Source organism: Marmota marmota, unplaced genomic scaffold (genome assembly GCF_001458135.2).
Source record: "Marmota marmota marmota unplaced genomic scaffold, marMar, whole genome shotgun sequence".
NCBI lineage: Eukaryota > Metazoa > Chordata > Mammalia > Rodentia > Sciuridae > Marmota > Marmota marmota.
This window is the reverse complement of record NW_026000174.1, coordinates 32520727-32542653: the sequence shown is the minus strand read 5'-3', so window position 1 is coordinate 32542653 and position 21927 is coordinate 32520727. Positions and strand designations below refer to the sequence as shown.

Here is a 21927-nt window from a genome sequence, read left to right as displayed (position 1 = left end):
CACCAGGGCAAAAACTCCAGGTAAATGATTACTTTGGAGTGTTGACTCAGTGTCCCAGTCAAAGAGAAACAAGCTTTGATGTCACTTTCCATTTTTACAGTGTGTTTCAGGGTCACACAGGTGCTTTCTCACAGACTTTAACACATTGGCCTGTGGTCTCCGGCTGGGCTGGGAACTCCTAGGCAGGAAGCCGTGTCTCAGACGCATCTTAGCACCTTCCAGAACCTCAGGTTCTGCCTTCTGATCTTCACCCTCACTGGGTCATAGTTCACAGTAGGGCTTGTCGAGGTAGTGACCTCTACTCTGCCTCAGTCAGGACGCTTCCTAAACACCAGCTACACCACTTTACAGCTTGCTTACAATCCACGGACAGGTCTCTCCTAATGTCAGGAGGAACCCAAGATCTCATCCTAACAGCTCAAAGACACTTACATCCAATCCTTGCCTTTCTTAACACCTTCTTCCCCACTAAGCTCTAGATTCTAATTATACACCAAGCTACTTGCAGCTCAAAATGCATCACGAACTTTCCCCTTTCTTTGCACAGATTACTCTCTTTAGTTAGAACACTGTCCTCCCTGTGAACCCTCTCCTACATGACATCCATCAAATATCACCTCCTCTGGGAAGTCTTTTTTGACTCCCTCCTAACTCCCACCAACACTGAGTGTGGTGCTCTTCCTATACATTCCCCAGCCACCTCCCCTTATTTCTACCATAATAGTTATCATGCCAAGGGCCGGTTGTTTGTTTTGTCTCTCTGCTCTACCAGACACTGAATGCTAAGACGACAGTACTGTGCTTGCTTTGGGGCTGAATTCACAGCACCCAGGGCACAGCTGGCACACAAAACAGTTGTTGAAGTGAATGCTGGTTGGCAGTGTCTCCCGAACATGTAATCATGTATGTCATAATCATAGAGCAGCTTCGCTGTTTATTGTGGAGCCCTGAAGTTCTATTGTTTTATCCTTTTCTTTCCTTTTCTTTTATCCTTTTCTTTTCCTTTCCATTCCCCTACCCCTTTGAGGATGAAATTCTCAGAAAGGAGAAGGGAAAGGAAACTGGCACTTAATTTACTGCAAGCACTGATCATGACCGCACAAATAGGTAAGGGGGACTTTAGTTTGCCCTGAAAAACATGTCAAAACCAAAGCCTGTTGCTTCAACTCGATTCCACAGTGGACAAAGGCCAGGGGTCAGGACATGGATGTCTAAAGTGTATTTCTGCACTGGAGAGGAATGGGGAAGCTCAATTTAAATGACTGAATTTTTATTTTTTTTTTCAATTCTGCATTTAATTTCCACCCATGATTCCAGTTGGAAGCATTTGTATTTTCTATTAAATTAAAAACGAAAACAAAACCTTGACCCTATGGAGACGGCTACTGAGAAAAGTGCTTTTACAAGCTCAGAAAGAAACCGCATTAGCTCGGAGGAGCCACAGGATCTCATTTTGCTGGCCAGCGAAAGGGCTGCCTTTGTGTCCTGAGGGCACAGAAGAGCAGAGCCAGGCTCAGGTGGTAAAGAACTTGCCTAAAGTCACACAGCCAGTTTGTGTGAAAGCTGACAGTCACATCCATGATGTTAAGTTGTTGTCCATCTTTATTACACGGTGCTACTTCTAAGTATTCAGAGATGGGGGCCTTGAGGCAATGCTTGGAAGGCAGATATGGCTGCCTCCCATCCCACCCAACCCAGCAGCTCCCACCCTGAGATGCACTCACGTTGGCTGTCAGTTGGGTGGTCAACGCCGAAACCTTCTCCTGGGAGGCATCCAGTTCCCGCCGCAGTTTGCGAATCTAAAGATGACAAGGCACAGTTACCTGCTTTGGGGAGTCTGTTTCTAGGCTGAGCTGGGTGAAATAACTGATAATAGTGAAAGAGGAGATTCAACTAGCAATGGTTCCTTACCTCTGACTGGCACTTTTCTTCTGGCTGTAAATAAATCACAAAGGAAATTAGACTAGTTGAGAAGCAAAGAACAGTACATTCCAGTCTATGGGGGAGCAGCAAATTTGGATACTCAGAAAAATCTGGAAGACTTATTTTCTTTTCTGATATATTTCTCTGGCTAAACTGGTTCAATTAAGTTGATCCATCTACAGAATATCATCTTAAGAAATAAGAAAGAATTAGAATAATATTCCAACCGATTGTGAGGAGCCACCCAGCCTCCACATGGAGATGGGCTAAAGGAAGGTGCTTGGGAAAAGGTATGCATGAGAAGGACACGAGCCAGCATTGGGGAGTAAAAACACAAGATGCTAAATTTAAACAGTTTTCAAAGTCTAAACATATCCCATGCAATATTGGGGATACACTTACACTAAAAGCTTATTTGTTGTTGACCTGAACTTCAAATTTAATTGTATGTTCTGTATTTTATCTGGCAAGCCCATCTAGGGGGCAGGGGTTGATTCTGTCCCCATTTTCTCCCTCATTTGGCCTCCCTAGGGTGCTACAGTAGGAGCAGAGGGGGCAGAAAGGCCTTAGAGTGAAGGGCTGGGAAGCTCCTGTTCATCCAGCCTGCTGGCTCCACAGCTTGTGAGGATACCATGGCCTTCACTTCCTGCTGTGCCACCTTGAGTCCTTCAGTTACCTGGAATTCCTGGGAGTAACGGTGAACCTGTGAAACTTCTTACTGGTAAAGCCTTCCCTGCTGCCAGTGGTAACACAGGTACCGGCCAGAAAGAAACTTTATAAGACTCTCTCTTCCCACATGGGGAACCCACATGAGCTGGAGGAAACTGCTACGGGAGGAACCTTTCTTTGTCTCTTCTCTGGTTCCCACAGGGGCTCATAAGGAAGGACTCAACCCTCCACCCATTTCCTGGAAATGCTGGAAGTATTCCTGCCCTTCTGTCCACCCACCACTCAGGGATGGAGGAGTGACTTGGGAGCCAGGGATAGGAGTAAATATCAATGAGAACATTATCTTGTCCTTAGGTTCTCAGTGAGTACCCTAATCTAAGTATACTAGTAATAACCCAAATATTTTTAGGAATCAATATCTGGCTCTAGTGGGTACTTCTGATAGTTACGAGCACAAAAGGGAAACGAGTCATTAGATCCTGTAGACCCACACACATAAGCGAGAGCAGGTGGGCAGCTGTTTTCTGTCTCATCTTCCTTCACACCAGGCCCCCCAGTGCCCTTTTCCTGATCCTGCTCAAGATCTCCTTTCTCCAGGCTGGCTACTAACTAAAGCAACTCACTTTTAAGGATCGGAGGCCAAATTATTTAATCTTTGAAGTAACTCTGTAAAGTAGTTTTTTTGTATGCTGTTTCTGAGGTTTGGAGAGGTTAAGTATATTACCTAAAATCACACAGTGACAATCTCCTCCTCTGAGAAACTCAGAAGAAGGTACTTCCATCTCAATGCTCAGACTTGCCTCTCAGATAACATTGTCACAACTCTCTTTGTCCATTTGTCCATTATCCATCCATCTAACAAATATTAATATCCCCACCACCATCTAACAAATATTGATTTCTGACTTGGTGCAATGTTTTAAGGGCCTAGGATAGAGTTAAGAACAAGTGACAAGTCTCTAACCTTGTGCTGCTTATATCCTGATAATAATAAGCAGCACTGACTGAATGCTTGCCATGTGCCAGACTCTTCTAAGCACTTTATTTTCATGATTCACTGATTCCTTATGATAACCCTTTGTGTGTACTAATTCTATTGCTTTTTTTTTCATATGAGAAAACTGAGGCATAGAGAGATTAAGTAATTTGCCCACAGCTGATGAGTGACAGAGCTGGGGTGATCCAAGGCAATCTAGTCAGCCTATGGGCATAACCAGCACATGCTTCTTCTCTTGTACTACAGCTACATTCTCAAGGAAACGTTCCAGAACTGAGTCCTGTGACTTCTAAGTCTGATCTAACGAAGAAAACAGTGAGAATGTCACAGCTATCTAACGTATGGGAGGCTGCCGGGGGCCTGTTAGCATGCTGAAACACCCACAGGACCAGCCCCACTTTTAAGCTATTCTGTTGACAAGTTTTTAACAGTCTTGGCCACTGTCTGCCACTGTGCCCACCTGTCGCTAAGGCTGGGCCAACAAAAGTCATGTGCTCTGCATCTTGCCACCAGCTACTGCTGATCTTCTTTACACGTGGGAGCCCTGTGTGGAGCTTCGGGCCTCCATCTGTTCCACAGTTCCCCTGGGAACTTCACTGCTCTTCCCTCTCGATGAAGAAAGCAAGTCTGCTGCCACCTGTGGCCTCTGAGATTCTCTCTACTCCAAGGGCTGGCCATGACTTCTCCATGGCTATTATTTAGCATCATGGTGCCTTTTTTTTTCATTTATAATTAAAATTGCAGGCAAATTTCAGACAGAAGAGCATTTTTGAATATCCAAGAATTATAGAGATTTCAAGGGAAGAAGCTGCTATCCTCTAATTAGAGACCTAAGACTCTCAGCTAGTAAGCAAATTCCTTGGTCTGAGTCTGTGGCGACTGAAGAGACCAAAGATGACACCTTAGCATTTACAAAGGGGGCTGAGCATTGTTTCTGCATTTCATCACCTCTCAGAAGCTAATAATAGACAGGGGACCACACATCACTGCTAGGTGGTGGCAGAGTCTAGCCAGACTTGCAATTTTTTCTTAAAACTGGCAGACTGCTCTAGCATGAAAACATTCTAATGTTAGTCTATTTTTTTTTTTAAAGTCTGCAAAAGCAATCTATAGTCTCAGAGCAGGCACATGTAAGAATAGTAAATGGGAGATTTTGACTAAGTGAATGTCAGAGGTTCTGGAGACTCACACATTGCCTTGCTCAGATTTCTGATATTGAAGACAAAACTGAAACATCCTGAATAATGGTAATTTGTCCAAAGTCAAGGAGATAATAAGCTAAGATTAGACCTTGGGTTTCTAGAAATAGAAATAGAATAGACTAGAAATAGAAATTTTAAATTATTTTTATAGGTCTTTGGTAATTTGTTGAATTCATAGCAACTCAGAAAGGTCAATTTCGAATGTTATGAAAACATTGTCCTTATGCAACACACCCAGAACAGCAGCTACTAGAAGCCAGGCCTTTACTGCAAGAGCTTCTGGCAGTTGGCATGAATGGGGTGCCCCAAGGAATTACATGTGATGGCTTCCGAGATCTGAACACTCACAAGTGGAAAAGGCATGCTCTTTTCCTTCTCTGAGAAGGGTCTACTTGTCTTTGCATTGACAGAAGTCCCTGGATTTGCCACTGGGGGAACATGGGGCACTACAACATCTGCTATGGATGCTCTGTACCAACCCCAGGAAACTAGAGTCCCACGTCTCTCTGGTGCCTCCAGCTTCCACTTTGGGCAATAGGCTCCTTTCTCTCCTAATCCATATCCTTGGGGCTTGGGCCAGTGCCTGGCATATCAATGGTGCCAGTAAATACCGTTGAAGTGAATGTAGGTTAGAAAGCACTATTTTTGGTATCTACATCCAAAAATTTTATTCTAGAAGAGAGCACTTTGTTTATCTACTGGCTAACAGCTAGAAGACCGTCTCTATGCTTTCTTAGTAGATAATGATTTCATTAACCCCTCCCATGGTTACTATATATAAAACCTTTAAGAGGAAAGCCAGGACCCAATGATGAAATTTCAGACAAAATAATCAACTAAAGAGATACAACTGTGGAGCTGGAGGGGTGAGGTAGGTAGGAACAGAAGCAAAAGTTGCTAGGTCCTTCAAATAAGACTGTATCAGCAATCACCAACGTGTTCACTAATAAGAAACAATGAGATCCTGGTCTCTCTCACTTGATTCTGGCACGATCACTTCTTTTCAAAGAGCCGCATGCAGTGCATCCTGTTATATAGCCCAGAAACCCAGAATTCTCAACACCTGAATGATTAAAGCATGTGCTTCCTTGGAATTAAAAGGCTAAAGGATTAACAAAGCAATTTTTTTTTCCTGTAGGAATTCCCAAATTAATATTTTTAAGATAAACAGCATATAGCTATAAAAAAGTAAGTTCCACTGAACAAATCCTGTAGTACTGAAAATCCGAATGTGTTGGGTTATATTTGCATTTTGTTCAACAGCCTTCTCAGCGATGACAGTCGGCCTTTAGGAACGTTTGTCCTGAGCTGTGCCGGCCACGTTTAACATAATGCATGCACTTTCTCCTTTCTTTCAAACTGACTTTTTGAAAACCTACTAGGTGCTAGGCACTGTCCTCAGCACTAGGAATAAAAAAAAGTCCTCATCTCCCAGGAGTTTTTATTGCAGTGAAATGTAATGTTCAAACCATTTAGTCCTCAATACAACTCTATAAGGTAAAAACTGCTGTTCTTTCTACTTAACAGAAAAAGAAACTGAGGCAGACAGAGGATTAATGAACTGTTCAAAGCCTTTCTTTTCCATGCCGGCCAGCAGGTGGCCAAGGCTTCTCACACATTCTGACAAAAGTACCATATGAACAAAACAGCCAGTTCCTGACTTGTTGGTTAGTATATTATAATTAATAGCTACTTGTGAATTTCAAATCTTGTTCCCTAATTATTTGATCCCCTTATAATGGAAATGCTCTCTCCAGGAGCAATGTTCATTGTATTTTATTCCTGACACATTTGATAAAGGAATCCAAGCTCTCATGATTATAGCCAACGGCACTGATTTATACTCACTGTAGAATAAATGGACGAGGTGCTGGAAACCAAGGAGAGCGAGGATCCGTGAACTATTAAAAGAAAAAACAAAGTGAATTGCACAGCTGGCTGCTATGGAACCAGAAAAGGGAGTGGGGAGCAGGAAATCAGAATTGGAGGATACTGTCAGGCTCAGCATGATGGTCTCACCTCGGCCTGGGTTGGTGACAGGTCAGGGTGAAATAAGAAATAGTTTGTGAGGCTGGGAATGGGGCTCAGTGGTAGAGCGCTTGCCTAGCATGTGGGAGGCCCTGCATTCAGTCCCCAGCACAAACAGAAAAAAGAGAGGAAAGAGGCATATTCCTTGCGGTAGCCTGTGGTAACTCATGATTCCACTATTCAGGGGCAATCTGCTACTGTTCTAGCATATTTTATTCTACTTTTTTTTTCTAATGTCATTCTTTTACGGGTTGAGATTGCATTGCACATGTATTTTATACCCTGCGAGATTATATATATATTTTATATCCTGTGCTGTATATTCAAAAAAATGAACAGATTAGTTTGAACCCAAGAGGCTGTTGACCATAGTCAATTCATTTTACATGACCATGTAGCAGAATATGTGGTTCAAAAACATTCACTGAAGTACAGATTCTGCATTGAATTTCTATTGTTTCTGCAAAGTAACAAGCAAGTACTATCCTTTTTTCTGTTTGCAACTAATACTTTCTGACTTAGATCCTACTTGTATAGCCTTATCACCTCTCCAGCCAGTAGAGATATTTTATTATTCTCATTTTAAAGCCTGGTTTTTCTAGGTCTAGGTGTTCTGGATGCCTTCTCTTTTAGAAAGCCAGGTTCTTATTCTCTTGGTAACTTCTTGACAACTTATTTCAAAGACTGAACTATACCTACTTTCAGACTTCTGAATGAAAACTTTGAATTAGGCCCCACTGTTCTGACCACAGGTGGGATGCCTATACTTCTTTTCTGCATGATAACCTGCAGCCTGAAGCAGAATTCTCAGAAGCAACTTTTTTTTAAAATACTTTTATTTTATTTATTTATTTATTTATTTTTATATGTGGTGCTGAGGATCGAACCCAGGGCCTTGCACGTGCTAGTGAGCGCTCTACCGCTGAGCCACAACCCCAGCCCTCAGAAGCAAGTTTAACCATGCACTTATGGCAGTCACCTACCACTCAAGATGTGAGCTCATCCCAGCAATAGAAGCTACCTGCCAATGAACCACCAAATGAACAGCACAGCCTATTACTTGGACGCCTATCTCTGGTCTTTCCAGTAAACCCTCCCTGACCTCCCATTCTTCTTTTATTTGTTCCTATCATATTATGACTCCTTCCCTTCTCTCCCAATCATGCCTTGGAATCTCTCTGCTTGTACCTTCCAGCCTTGGAATCTCTCTGCCTGTGCATTTCTCTTTGTTGGGATGCCCCTAAATAGTGCCCAATCAAATAAGGAGTGTGCGAACAATGTCCTCTCCAAAAAGCCTTTCGTTGCCTGCCTGCCATCTGCATCTTCTACCCACAGAGCTCTGCGCTTGCTATCCTGGCCTCTTCTCACTCAGCAGGTACCTGTTCCTCTGAGTCTGACTCCGCCCACCATTCCTGTCCCTCCTCTTTGGCAATGCGCTGAGTTCTAGATATTTTCCTCCATTCTTCCTCCATCCATGACAAATCTGACTCATACCTATAAAACTCAGTTTAAGGTGTTAACGGTCAACAATGGCTTTCAGTGTTAACGTGTCCACATATTAACAGAGGCTGCTAAAGCCCCAAAGTAGCAGCTTAATGTTCCACAGGGGTAAGTTACTTCAACTGCAGGACCCAGAAGGAAGGGGCCAGACTCCATCAGAGGTTGGGTCAGGTGGAATGTGCATAACACATGGCCACCCTTCCGTCACTGGCATGACAGCCCTGTCATAGGCCAGCTCCAGAGGGCTACAACAGCCTTTCGCTGTTGAAAATGGAAGTGCTTTCTCTTCTCTCCCTATATCTTATAACATAAACTCACTGAAGAAGTTTAGGCAGCAACTCAGGGCAAGCTTACGGCCCCAGGCAGAGGAGCGCAACTGGCGGCTTAAGGTGCAGTCCCTTGTTTTTCACCATAATTAACTCCTCTCTCTTGGTAAAAAGCAAGGGCAAGGCTTTGGTCTAAAGAGACCCTGTGAGGGGCTGGGGCTGAGGCTCAGCAGTAGTGCACTTGCCTGGCATGTGTGAGGCACTGGGTTTGATTCTCAGCACCACATATAAGTAAATAAAGTCTTAAAAAAAAAAAAAAAGACCCAGAGTCAACCAAAACTGAGTGTGCCTGGCTTGAGCCACTGTAGCTGCTCCTCCTTCAAGTGACCCGAGTCAAGCCAGAGCCTGGCTGTAAGGCAGATATCTGAAACTAAAACAGCTAAAGTGTGCCATGTAATTATGCTCCTAGTCTCTGTGTCTCCAAAATTTTATAGCTTCAAGGAACCACAGGGAAACCTAGGCTATCTTTGCCACTGAGGAATCAGAAACTCAGAGAGGTAAAAAAAAAAAACTTGCTTAAGGTCTCACATGACAATTCAAGAACGGGATATTGAATCTGGAGACTACTTTGCCCTTGGTGACCAGGTCTATTGGTTTCTCTTCTCTCTCTCTCTCTCTCTTTTCTTTTTGAAAAGTTTTCCAGTGTATTTTAGAATAATTGCCTAATACCTTTATTTAATCTATACGGAAGCAACATCCAGGACTGAAGTTTGTGAATGAAGAAGCTTTAGACCTCTACACAGAATGTAGAGCCTCTAGACAGAATCAAATGACTGGGCATACTCCAATTAATAGAGCAGTCAAATGTCACACTTGGGAATCTCTCTCTCTCTCTCTCTCTCTCTCTCTCTCACACACACACACACACACACACACACATACACACACTTTTACTATTAAAGCATTTTCTCATTTATACTATTGTTTAAAATAATCCTTATTATCACAGAGAATTTGCAGATAATAATCCCAGACTATGCAGGAGTTTCTATCCTTAATTAGAAAATGAGTAAATCAAGGCCCAGAGTGGTCAAGTGATGTGGCCAAAGGCACACAGCCAGTCAGAGGCAAGGAGAAAACCTAGGCATCACACTCTAATTCTCATTCCACAGTTGGGTACCATGGAAGGAGAGAGAAAAAAATGGTACCCCGCCTCTGAGCCAGCAGAGGAAGCATGACAGAGCAGAGAACACACCCATGAAAGACTAGACCTTGCCTGAGAAAGGGTGAAAGAGGAAAAAAAAAAAAAAAAAACCTAGGTAAATCAAATGTGAATGAAGGATTGAGTAAAAAGAGAGCTGGGACTCAAGAGGCTTAGGACCTCATTCTGCATGACACATCTGTCTCAATTTTGTCATTAAAAAAAAAATGGGGATGAAAGAAATGGCCCTTGGGGAGAAGGATATAAGATGACAATTACAGCAATAGCTACCATTGATGGAGCACTTACGATAAGCCCCTTTCAGAGTTATTTGTTAAATGCTTTCCAGGATTTATCTTGCCTAATCTTCACTTCAATCCTCTGAGGCAGGTACAATTATTTTCCACATTTTAGCAAACAGGAAACAGGCTGATGAGAGTCAACCCCTTCCCTGAAGCCACAGTGCAAACCATGGGGGTGACAGGATCTGAATCATGACCCTAACTCAGGGGCTAGGAACACGAGCATGATGCAGGACAAGACTTCCTCCTTACTAAGCTGCTCTGCTGCTGGGGAGTCTGTGTGAACTGACAGGATGGGGGTCTCTTGGCTTTCAGATTACAGCAGTTCTTAGTCATGACTGATAAAATCATGTTTGTTTGTTTGTTTGTTTGTTTTTGTGCAAAGACAACCATCTTAAAAATGCACCCAGCATTCCTCGAAGTATATGCTACTAAAATTGATTTTAAGATTGCAGTGTTTTCTTTTTGGGGAGTACCAGGGATTGAATTTGAGGGCACTCAACCACTGAGCCACATCCCCTGCCCTATTAAAAAATTTTATTTAGAGACAAGATCTCACTGAGTTGCTTAGTGCCCCACTATTGCTGAAGCTGGCTTCGAACTCTGATCCTCCTGCCTCAGCCTCCTGAGCTGCTGGGAGATTGCAGTGTTTTCTGATAAAAATTAATTTATCTGAAATAATTTAGAAGGGTCTTGCATCTGGGCCATTCCTGCAACTACCCTACAGACCTAGGATTCCCACTTACCTCTAAACTGGTAAGTACTGATTCAAACGTACAACCACCTCACACAAACAACTTGCACTAATTCTAAGTTTCTATTCTGCTTTATGGCATAGAATACACAAGGCCATATTATAAAGAGGTTCTATTTGGTCCAAATGTGAAATATGAAAAAAATAATTTGCATCCAGAGGAATTAAAAAGACCTGGTTAACACAAGTTCTATTTTGTTTTGTAATGTTAACAGTCTCAGGAGAAACAATATCACTGATAGTAGACTTCCCCAAGGATGAAAACATTCCATGTTCCCAAGCACATTGACAGCAGTCCCTACCTTTTCCTCCAAAGTTTGATTTTTTTTTTTTTTTTACCCCTGTGCTTCAATTCCTTGTCACTATAAATCATCATGTTTATGAATATCTAGATTCTGCTTGTGGGCAAGCTCTTTTATCACTGTCATTTTGACATCCCAGATACTGCACAGTTGGGCTGCCTGTCAGGTTGGTTCCAGATGAAAAAAATAAAAGCTATCTGATGATGATACTGGAATGGTCCCAGAGCTTTCTGAGGCTAACTGTGCTTGTTTGGACAAGTTTCAGTACTGAATGTGGTTCACTCAGGTGTACACAGGGTAGAGAAGATGGACGCAATGCAGGATCAACTCATCATATGAGAGTTATCATCAGGGAGGTTGGAAAATGCTTGGTGGCCATGCTTGGCTAGTAGGGAACCAGGAAAAGCTCAAGACAGACTGCATCTTCCTTCACCTTGGGGGTCAATGTCTCCCCACTAGACTGCTCTGAGCAGTTAGAATATTCATTTTTAGTTCTTAAATCAAGGAAAAAACCCTCAGTAACCCAGGCTCCTCCCCTCCTTAGTCCTCTGTTCCTGCAGTTCCCATATATGGATTTACAGAGTCAAGTCTGCATGCTGGATGTCATGGATGCAAATGATACATAAATCACCGGGACAGTATTAAGTCGCCAAGATTAACCAGGGAGCAACTGTTCCGTAACTAAATTCTTTAAAACTTTTGTTTAAAAGAACATTAGGAGAAAGCAGATGCCTTTATGCTTCTTTCCCTTTGATTTGGGATTTCCTAAATAACTACAAATTTGTTCTTTCCTATTGGTCAGATGCGAGACATATAGCTCCACTCACAGGGACTGGGAGCAGAAAGAGGCACCTATGACTTGCCCCCTATCTTTTTTTTTGTCACTGGCAAAAAATAGCACAAACAGAGGTATAGCCCTCAGCTGACTCGGCTTGCCCCAGTCTCTAGCCCTGGCTGGAGACATCAAGCTGCCAGGAAACCAGCGCTGAATGTCTGTCTAGAGGCTGTGACATGTAATCATGTTATTGCATTAACATTTATATGTATTATCTCATCTAATTCTTAGGCTTGCATGAGCTGAATACTGTTATCACTCCCAATTTATCAGTGAGAAAATAGGAGAAGCAACTTGCCCAGGATCGTATACCTAAGGAATTGAGGATCCGGAATTTAAACTCTGCTGGTCTGACTCCATATTCTTATTCACTGGTCACTGGGGCCTGCCTTGCCTTCACTGTCCTATGCGCCCAGTCTTTGGGCGTGGGGTGATGTCCCTCGAAAGGATTTTGACCATTCGTCCCCTAACTCAGACCTTGGGTGATGGAGCAAAGAGAAAGAGGAGTAGGGTGACTTGTGAGGAGGCTGACGAAGTTGTCCACAGAACTTTTCTTCTACAATTCTGATTAAAATGAACAAAACATAAAAACTCAACCCAAAAGAAGCACAGTTGGCAACCAAAGAAGGAAAAGGGTAAAAATGAATGCAATAAATTAAAAAGAAAAAAAAGTAGCACTAGAGACAGAAAATTCTGGAGCAGAGCAGAGAGGCATGGTGCCCAGCTCCTAGAGCTATATAGGTCCGTCAACACAGGGAACAAACTCTCCCGTGACTCTGCCAGGAAGGCGAGCCAGTGGCTGGGTCTCAGGATGGAGGTGCCTGCCAAGAAGCTGTGGCCCTAGTCCAGGACAGAGAGGCCTAGAGCAGAACTCAGTCAGCGCTGAGGGCCACCAGAGTGTTTTCAGCAGCCTCTTCCCTAAAGTCCTAAAAGGCCAATTAAAAGTCAGGTCTTACTATTCAGAATTCCCCTCCCCAGAGGAGGAGGGAGAGTTAGAGGAACTCACAAGTGGGGGATCAGGCCAACAGAGTAAACCCAGCATAGAGGACGCTCACCCGAGTGCTGAGTAACCTAGGAGATGGCAAATCCCTTTCCTTACCTTCCTCAAACCCATCCCGGAAGGAACCCGAACGGCTCATGGTTCTGCTCTTCTCATCCAAGGACATGGAGCTATTCCGGAAGCGGCTATCAGTGTACGGATCATACTGCCCATCGGCGTTGGACAGGCTGTGGGTCCTCAGCATGGTCGGGTTGGACAAGCTCATCTGGGTGACAGTGGTGGGGCTCGCTGGGATGAAAGGAACAGAATCAAATGTTGCAAATTCATGTCTCTGTTCAAATCCCAGATGGGGACAGAGAGGAGACTCCTTATCATCAGCCATACACGCTCCTGCCAACTTCTCTCCCTTGTCTTATTTTCTAAAAGGTAGTCAAATCAGCCTAGGAGCTACACACGTAGAGCTAAAAATATGGGAGGGAAGGCGGGTCAGTTCCAAAGCAAGGCTCTGGGCCTTGGCATTCCAACTTGGCACGTTCAGACAAGCCAGTGTCACCTTCCAGGCATGAGCTAATTACTCCCCGGGCTCATCTGGAACAATTCTCTCTAAAGCCAAAAGCCCAAAATAGTCCAACCAGGCTTTTGATCAGATGGGAAGCATTTGTGCACGACAAGAATCTCTTGCTGCAAAGAGTTATGGCTGAGAAAGAACAATATGAACACAGGTCTCACTGCCTCGGAAAAGGAGCATTTAATAATGATGTACAAAGAGCTTCAACACGAGGGGGCACATTTACTTAGCTAAAACTAGCTTTCTGACTAAAATTCTATCCATGTCAGTATTAGTATTACACAGTATTTTCAGAGGTACCTATTTAGTTCATCAAAACTGAGTTAAACCTCACTTGATCACAAGCCACACCTATCCTTACAGACTCTGAATTTACAATATTCAGAAAAGGCTTCCTCTCTGAATACTGAGAGGAGACTGGAACATATTTTCCCCCTCTATCCATCCTCCACAGCTCAGCTCCCATCCCACTGCTTCCCCAAAACCTTTGCCAATAATGCCCACTGGCACCGATCTTTTCCTAACTGTATATAATATTCACTATCTGATTCTATTCTGTTATTACACGGTTTTCTATAAAGCTTTGGATTGTTCTCTTTTATTCTGTTTTATAGGTCTGCGTGGGTGTGTTTTTCTCTGTAGAAAAGAATCCACTGACATGTCAACAGGGACTGTGTTACAAATTCTTCTCCTTTCCCATTGTGCCAGTCAAAGCATATGTCAGCAGCAAGCATTTCCAAGAATACTTGTTCAATCAAAACTTCAATTTTATTTCCAGCTTAATAAGGGGGCAAGAATGACCAAGCATGAGATATGCTGTAAAACCCTCTTTAAAGGTCTAAGAAACGGAATGCATTCTCTTGAAGAATGGGCTGGTCTGTTTGCCTTCCCTAAACCAACTACAGGAAGAGAATGATTGGCTAGCGTACCCCAAACTTTGCTAGTCTCTTTATTTCTTTTATTATCTCCTATAATCAAACTACATCGCTGAAGGCTGATCAGACAATGAGAGGGATGTGACTACCTGTGTATTCCAAATCCTAAGACAACCTCCTCTCTATGGATAATACAGTCTATGGCTCATGACAAGTAGCTACTCACCAAGCTGGGAAAAGTTGAATCTCGTTCCAGAGGGAGAAGTCACACTGGAGCCAGAGGAAAAAGGGGAATTGGCGGCGGTGTCCTGCAGGCCTCCAGCAGAGTGGGACCTTAACCATTCTTTTGCATCTTCTTGTGTGCGAAGCTGGGAGGTGGGAGTATACCTGGGCAGACAGAAACCAGGCTGGAATGAACTATGAACAACACTTATGAAAATGATCTCTGTGGAGCTGATGACAATATATAAAAAGAAAATATATATCCAAAGCTGGTTAAAAAAAAACATATCCCTACACACCCTGAAACTTCTGAAGTTTCTTAAAACCTTTTATGCTACTTGGCTGCATTTGGAGAAAATTATAATTCTTTCAATTTGGAGGGAATACCTAAAGGGAAGAAGTCTGGTAAATGCTCAAAAGATCCGTCACTGGGCGTAACTATAACATGTTGATTCACGACAGTGTCATGTCAAAACCCCAACCTTGACAGTACAGAGGCAACAGAAGGATCTGCTGTTAGAGCTTCGAAGAAGTTTCAGTTAGGTGACTCCTGGCATCTGCATTCTACAGCACAATTAAATAGCCATGAATCACAGCACGTTAGAAAGCTGAGGTGTGAAGGGAGGGTTGAAGACACTGATGCTCATAGCAGTCGCTGCAATCTAGCACATCCGAGCCTTCACAGAAGGAACCCCAAGTTACTGTGATTGGCATGAGAGGGTCTTCAGAAGTCATGTGGCCCACCTTCTGTTGTGCTCTGGAATGTACTTGGTAATGACCTTGAACATCTCATTGTGCCAGATGCCTGTATGGGCATTATCTCTCTAAAGCCTAAGATTGATTATTCTCATCTTATGTTCTGAGAAGGTGAGCTCCCTGTCCTGTGTCACAGAGCTGAGATTTTAATCCATGTTTTCTGACTCCAAAATCCATGCTCTTTTCTTTGTACCCGCTGACAACATCTAGAATTCCTAAAGCACCCAGGACTTTTGCACTTATGTACTATGGAATGACTGCTGATTAGGTAACGACAGAGATTCATTTGGCTTAAAAAAGGGTGCAACCAGTGTGTGTTGAGGGAGTGAACTTGACAGGGAGAGCCAGAGTGAAAGGAAACACAGAAATGCTTCCTCCTGAAGGGTTTTCCTATGGTCAATGGACTTCCAACTTTCTAAAGCACACTAGTTGCTTGTAAATAGATTGTCACAGATCCCTATTGTGAATTTTTCCAAATACCAATTTTTAAAAGCCACAGTGACATAATTTTGATAGGGCAGATATGCTACAGAAATACACCATTTCAAAACATTAATGTTTAGAACCTAGGTTCCTTTGGGTCAAAGAGGGGCATCGACGTCAAATTGGTATAAGGAGAGGCCGCTGCTTAAAGCATCGAGCACGGTCGCTGACAAGCTGTGCTCACAGTCACCACATGAACTCTCAAGTACCAAAGGCCATGCTGACTTGAAGGCAACAGAGCTGAATGCCCTCTCCCAGGCTGTCGGGAGATGTTAACACTCTCCTTAGAATTGACTTTACTCGGGGCTCCTATTGAAAGGAAGCATTGATACCTACCTCGCGTTACTGTTCAAAATGTGCTCAGTCTTAAGAGCTGCAGGTTAATCAACTAGACATACATGACGGCAATGAAACATCACATTCCAAATTCCATTTTAGGCAAAAGCACTTAATGCTTAGCTCAGGGTGAAGCCGATGCTATGAAGAATGAGGTGTTTAGGAAGCAGGAGAGATGACAGTCAGACCATAGGGGAGGCAGGAGCAAACTGGAGTTCCTAGGGTTGGCACAGTGAGGTGGATGGTATGAGCAGCGGTGACTTATAGCATCCTGTTTTACCAGAATGAGCCCCCCCAAATGAACAAAGCCATGACTTACTATACATGGAAGGATATTCCTTCCTGGTAGTCTCTACTGTCATACATGCACACCACATCCTGGTGGGGGTGTTGAAAGCCAACTGGTTATCAATTAGAACATCTACATATCAATTAGAACAATCAATTAGAACATCTACATAAGAGCAAGGTATCTGTCTTTAGCAGTATTTTTTTTTTCAATCCAAAAAGTTAAATGTTTTTAAATCGGGAGTGAAATATCCCTCTTCTCCTTGGCTCTGGAGCTATCTAACAAATCAGCACGCTATAAGTCATGCTCTTTCTGCTAGAAGACAGCCATGTGGACAGAATGGTTGAGGAGAAGTGCTCAGGAATGAATCCCACTGGGGCCCAGCAGTAGCAGTGGCTGCTCTCTGGGCTTGCCCAGGGACGTCTGTCATGAGATGGTTGTATCACATTAAGCCTGAAGAAGCACAAGCCCCTGCTCAAGCAAATAAGCCACAGATGGAGAGATGAGAACTAGTGGGATCCACGGGAGCGGTCATCCAAAAGGTCCTGCTGCAGTGGCCAAAGCGAGATCCCCGGCCCAGTACAAACCCCCACCAGCCATGAGAGAGCCACACAGCAAGCTCCAAGGCCACAACAGATGGCATGGGTGCAAGGAGACAGATACCTGAGTCCTTTCTTAGGCAAAGTGTTCCTATCAAGGTGCGGGTCACTGTAGGAAAGTTAAAACAAAAAGAAGAACTTCAGAGAAGCACAGGGAGCAGGGAATGCGAAGGGGAGAAGGCTGGGGAAGAGGCCAAAGAGCCCTGAGGAAGACTCCCATCACCAGGGAGAGCCCTCTTACCCAGCTCTGCATGCAACACATCCCCACCCGGGAAAGCAAAAGGAGCCCTGTCCTGGGCCTGAGCTGACACAGTACATACTTTACCCCAAGTCACCAGGTGGCCTGAGTCGCTCAACCCCAATCGTTTCTCCTTTTCCACAGGTTCAAAGACAAACTCAGGGGCTGCCCCAACTTGAAGCACAGCCCTTGCTGCCCATCTCTGCACTACCACCACCTTGGTTCCTTGGAGAGAGAAATACCAGCTTCCCTGCACCCTTAGCTCTGGCCCGCCTCCTAAATGCCACTGGCAATGGCTTCAAGAGGGAGAATGGACTTGTTGAAGGGGTTCAAGGGGCCAGCAGTCTGCATATTTGAAATTCATCTGTAACAAAGTGAATTCCAGGTCCCTCTCCATTTCTCCCTCTTTCTAACCTAGCAAAGGCGTAGCAGGGAGCTGAGCCCTGGGCTGGAGTCGGGCAAGTTCCAACTTGCTGGCTGACGGAGTCAAGGCATTTGGATTTCCAAAGAACAGGGTTTAAAAGCTTGTTTTGTGAGTCTGACAAAAACAAAGTTTTTGCTGTTGATGGGGTGAAGAGGGTTTCCATTAATTTTTTTTTTTCCCTTAGCATGAAACAACATTTACTTGTTATGTTTGGCGAAGCCATTGCTCCTCCACAAGTTTAAGGTCAATTTCCATCCCTGAGGCCCACCCACAGCTGGGGGTGAACACAAGCTTCTACAATCTGCGTATTCTTCTCATTATCATTACAGGAAAGGGGCACACTGAACACAACAGTCTGCACGACAGGAGGAGCCAAACTGCAGGGAAGGACTTTGAAAGGGAGAAGAGCCAGCTGCATGGGGAGGGGCTGACAAGAGCAGAGGGCCAAGCTGCACAGTGGGTGGTACACCATTTCTGGGCTGGGGTGGGGAGGCAATGGCAGGAATCTGGGGAGCAGGGAACATGCTACAGGAGACCACAGGAGACCACGGGAGATGCAAGGGAGAGCCTGTGCCACTCCAGGTCAAGGGGCAGATTTTGAGGTGGCCTTCCCATGCTGGGAATGAAAGGGCCAGCCCAACTCCACCTCCCTGAGCTTCAGACAGCAGAACAGACACTCACTGGCATGTCTGGGTGTCACAGAATACACCAGAACCACAAACACAAGCAGAAGCCTCAGGCCAACAGCCTTGCACAAAACATCTGGCTTGACAACAGACAGGCAGAGGAGCCAGGAGGCCTGTGTGGGGCCCCGGCCTACAACATCATTACCTGTCCTGTTTCCTGGGCAGAGTACTTCTGCAGAACTTAGGGCTAGCAGCAGGGGAAGAGAGAGGGCTAGAAATCCAGGCAGGTAGAAAACAAGAGAAGGAACATTAGACTGAAGAAAAGGAGAAGCGTTGTTACACACAAGTGATATTTTCCTCTTTACTTTCCTCTTTACTAACCTCTTTACCAGGTTTCTTTCCCAAGTGCAGAAACTGGCCACACATCACTACTGCAGTGAAAGCCAGGGCTCTGAGGACACTGTCAGTTTCTTGATTTCCTATCACTGTGGCCAGTGGCAATTCGGTGGAAGGGTGTTTGCTATGACACTAAATCTACCCAGCGGCCCAGTGAACATCCAGCCACCACACGTCTCATGGCTGCACTGGAACAGCCGCCCCCTTTGCACAATTACAAGTGGGAGGGGAAAGAAGGCGCTGATGAATGAACAGAGTAAAATGGGAGGATTTCAAAGGCTGAATGCCATTTCAAATGGTAGCATAGATCTGCACCCAAGAGACATCCAGCAGCTCTAGGATAACCAAGGATAACCGCAGGACAAAGAGGTAACAGAAAGCATAGTCAAGCTAAATTCCATCCCAAATTGGCCTCCCTGTGAAAGAGCAGTAACTGGAAAGAACGAAATCTCGCAGGCAAAGGTGAATTAACATTTGGGGTTCCTAACCTAATCTCTGTGCTCTGGAAACAGCTTCTTCCTGAGAAAGAGAGAGAGAGGGGGACAGCCAGGGGCACAGCACCAACCTTTCCGACAGTGTGGTCTTCACACTGTTGGTTCGGACAAAGGGCGTCAGAGAGTCATCCTTAGAGGAGGCGATCAGGCCAGTGGAGGAATTGTGGCTCAGTCCCCCTCCACTGCCGAGGGAGATGTCAATGGACTCGCAGCTGGTGTGGAGGCTGCTCACAGACTGGAAGCCCAGGCCATCCTTGCTAACTGCTGAGGAGCTGCTGGCAGTGGTGCCCCAGGTCAGGCTGTTGGAAGGGCCCGAGTGGGCAGAGCTGGGGCTGGAGGCTAGAGGAGACTGGGTGAGGTCCAGGTTCTTACTGTAGAGAGGGCTGCTGCCACCACTGCTCAGGATGCCGCTGCCTGACGGGGAGTCTAAGTTACCTTGCTGGCTCATGGTGGCATGAGGATTGGAGATGACCACCGAATTTTTCATGTTTTCAGCTGTGGCGATGGGCACTTGCTTGGTAGGCTTCCCACCAAAGAGTCTGTGAAGAGACAAAGGGTTGTGTGGGATGAACACCCAGGCCAAGGGGCGCTGAGTTGTTAAGAGGAGAGTAGGGCATAGCGGGCAGCAAGACTCCCTGGAGAGGGAGACACCATCTGTCCTACTGAATTGGAAAAAAGTTGGCCAAAGGCCTGGATATGACACCTCTAACACAAGTGCCAACTGCAAGTTCTAGGATGCAGCTGAGATCCTGGTCTCAGGGTGGTGAGGAAGGCTCGTCCTTCTACTGGGCTAGTCACACTGGTCCAAGGTGGCACCTCCCTTTCTTTCTATAGACTAACTAGAAAACTGTCCTGGACCAGGAAACATCTAAGAGGGAAGAGCTATCTAAGTCATTTTCCTATCCAGGACACAAAGCAGACAGCTCAATCCCAGTCGCTAAGCACAATGCAAGGAATCAAGAACGTAAGTCTAGATCTGGATGGGGCCTGGGAAAAGTATCTTCACAGATTAATCCTCAAAGGAAAGCCCAAAAGATGTATATTTTAGGGTAGGAGACATACACAGAAAACTTGCTGGGTTCACAAGACATTAGGCCAGACATGCTGGGTACAAATCATGACTCTGGAAGAGACACACAGAAGTGCCACTTCATGTCATCTCCCTGGTCAACAATGCAGCACAGGAAATGGCATACAGGCCTCCTTCTTCCATCAGCATAGAGCTCTCTGCCAACTGAGGAGATGTCTTAAAGTCACATTCAAGTAATGCAAGGGCTTTATTCCACCCAGAGTAAAAGTGATGAAACTATTAGGCAGACTGTGTTTCACCCAGCTACTCAAAGTGGTGATCTATGTCATCTCCAATCCTGCAAATTTTACTCATTATAAAGATAAGCAGACATAGAACCAATATCCTCAACCAATCCTCACCACAGAATCTGGTGACAGAAGAGAAATGCTTTCCCCCTGGTGAAAACCAGATAATGAAATACAGTATTGTAGAATCTTGGCTTTAGAATGTTTACATACTTCCAGTTACGGGGACCTTAGTACTAACGGGTAACTTGCTCCATTGCCAAGCTCTTCTGTAACTGTTAGAAAACCAAAATCTGATCCTTCTTTTCCTGTCTTTTATGCAACTGTTCCCCATCCCAAAGACTTGTCCCAAAGACAAGTCCAGTCTTTGTGAGTCCTTCGAATCATCTCAAGACTTAGCTACCTCCCTTCACTCTCCATATTAATGCACAGCAAGAGAATCAAGAACAACTTAGGGAAAGTGAGATTCACTTTGGGGCTCAGTGCAGACCTAAGGAGCTGCATGCATTCTCACGTATTGGGTCACACCAGCCTCAGGGTCTAGTGAAATGCCTTTGTAGTTACTAAAGGGAATCTGTAATACCAAAGAGCAGATATTACATGTGATACTTGAGGCAAGAAGCAGAGAAATTTTTCATTTACAAGGCAAACTGTTAAAACAACAAAGAGCAGGCCAACAGGACGTTCCCCCTCAAAAAAAAAAAAAAATCATTACTGAAATTCTAATAATCAAGTCTAGACAAAGGACAGTGAACAGTTTCATTATACCTTTCAAGTGGAATGCTGCTTCTGAAGTCTTTTCAACATTCCCGCTCACCCCCAAGTATGTACGTGCCTTTAGTTTTTCATTTTTCACTGCTTCATTTTCCGTCCTTGGGACTCATTCTTTCTTATGACAAGAAATCTCCTGGGGAAGTGGAATGAGCTCTAAACTATGCTCAGCTTCGATGTAAGGATGGTCCAATGGGCAACGAGATAATATAAGCAGGCAAAATGTCAAAGAAACGATTAAAAAACACTGAATACTGTTTCTACATTAAGAAATTGCACCGAGTGTGGAAATGTGGAAAAATGATGCCTTTTTAAGGTAATGGGAAATCAATTTCTCCTTTTCAGAAATTGTTCTGCTTTAAGATGTTTTCTTTTTTTTTTTTTTAAAGAAAGTTAAAATTTCAGAGACTAACTTGGAAGTATGTATGTGATATTAAAAAGAACACTGGGGTGTACAGAAAAGATCCAGCTAAGATCAATGTTTCTCACAATGAGGAAGCTCAGTCACAGAGTTACCAAGATCAGAAAAAAAAAAAAAAAAAAAAATTGGGGCT

General features: G+C 44.3%; 1 protein-coding gene across 18 annotated transcripts in view; it reads right to left on the bottom strand.

The window, feature by feature from the left end:
* Nav2 (neuron navigator 2) overlaps window positions 1-21927 on the bottom strand; it is a 704255-nt gene that overhangs the window by 42514 nt on the left and 639814 nt on the right. For 10 of the 18 annotated variants that reach the window (XM_048788486.1, XM_048788480.1, XM_048788482.1 and 7 more), the window contains 8 exons: window positions 19357-19824; window positions 18601-18666; window positions 17172-17216; window positions 14649-14809; window positions 13079-13267; window positions 6640-6692; window positions 1912-1935; window positions 1725-1799 (listed from right to left, as the gene is read on the bottom strand). In XM_048788486.1, coding sequence (XP_048644443.1) covers window positions 1725-1799; window positions 1912-1935; window positions 6640-6692; window positions 13079-13267; window positions 14649-14809; window positions 17172-17216; window positions 18601-18666; window positions 19357-19824 — 1081 coding nt within the window. The remainder of the gene's footprint in view (window positions 1-1724; window positions 1800-1911; window positions 1936-6639; window positions 6693-13078; window positions 13268-14648; window positions 14810-17171; window positions 17217-18600; window positions 18667-19356; window positions 19825-21927) is intronic. The other 8 variants (XM_048788472.1, XM_048788479.1, XM_048788481.1 and 5 more) reach the window with 3 other exon arrangements.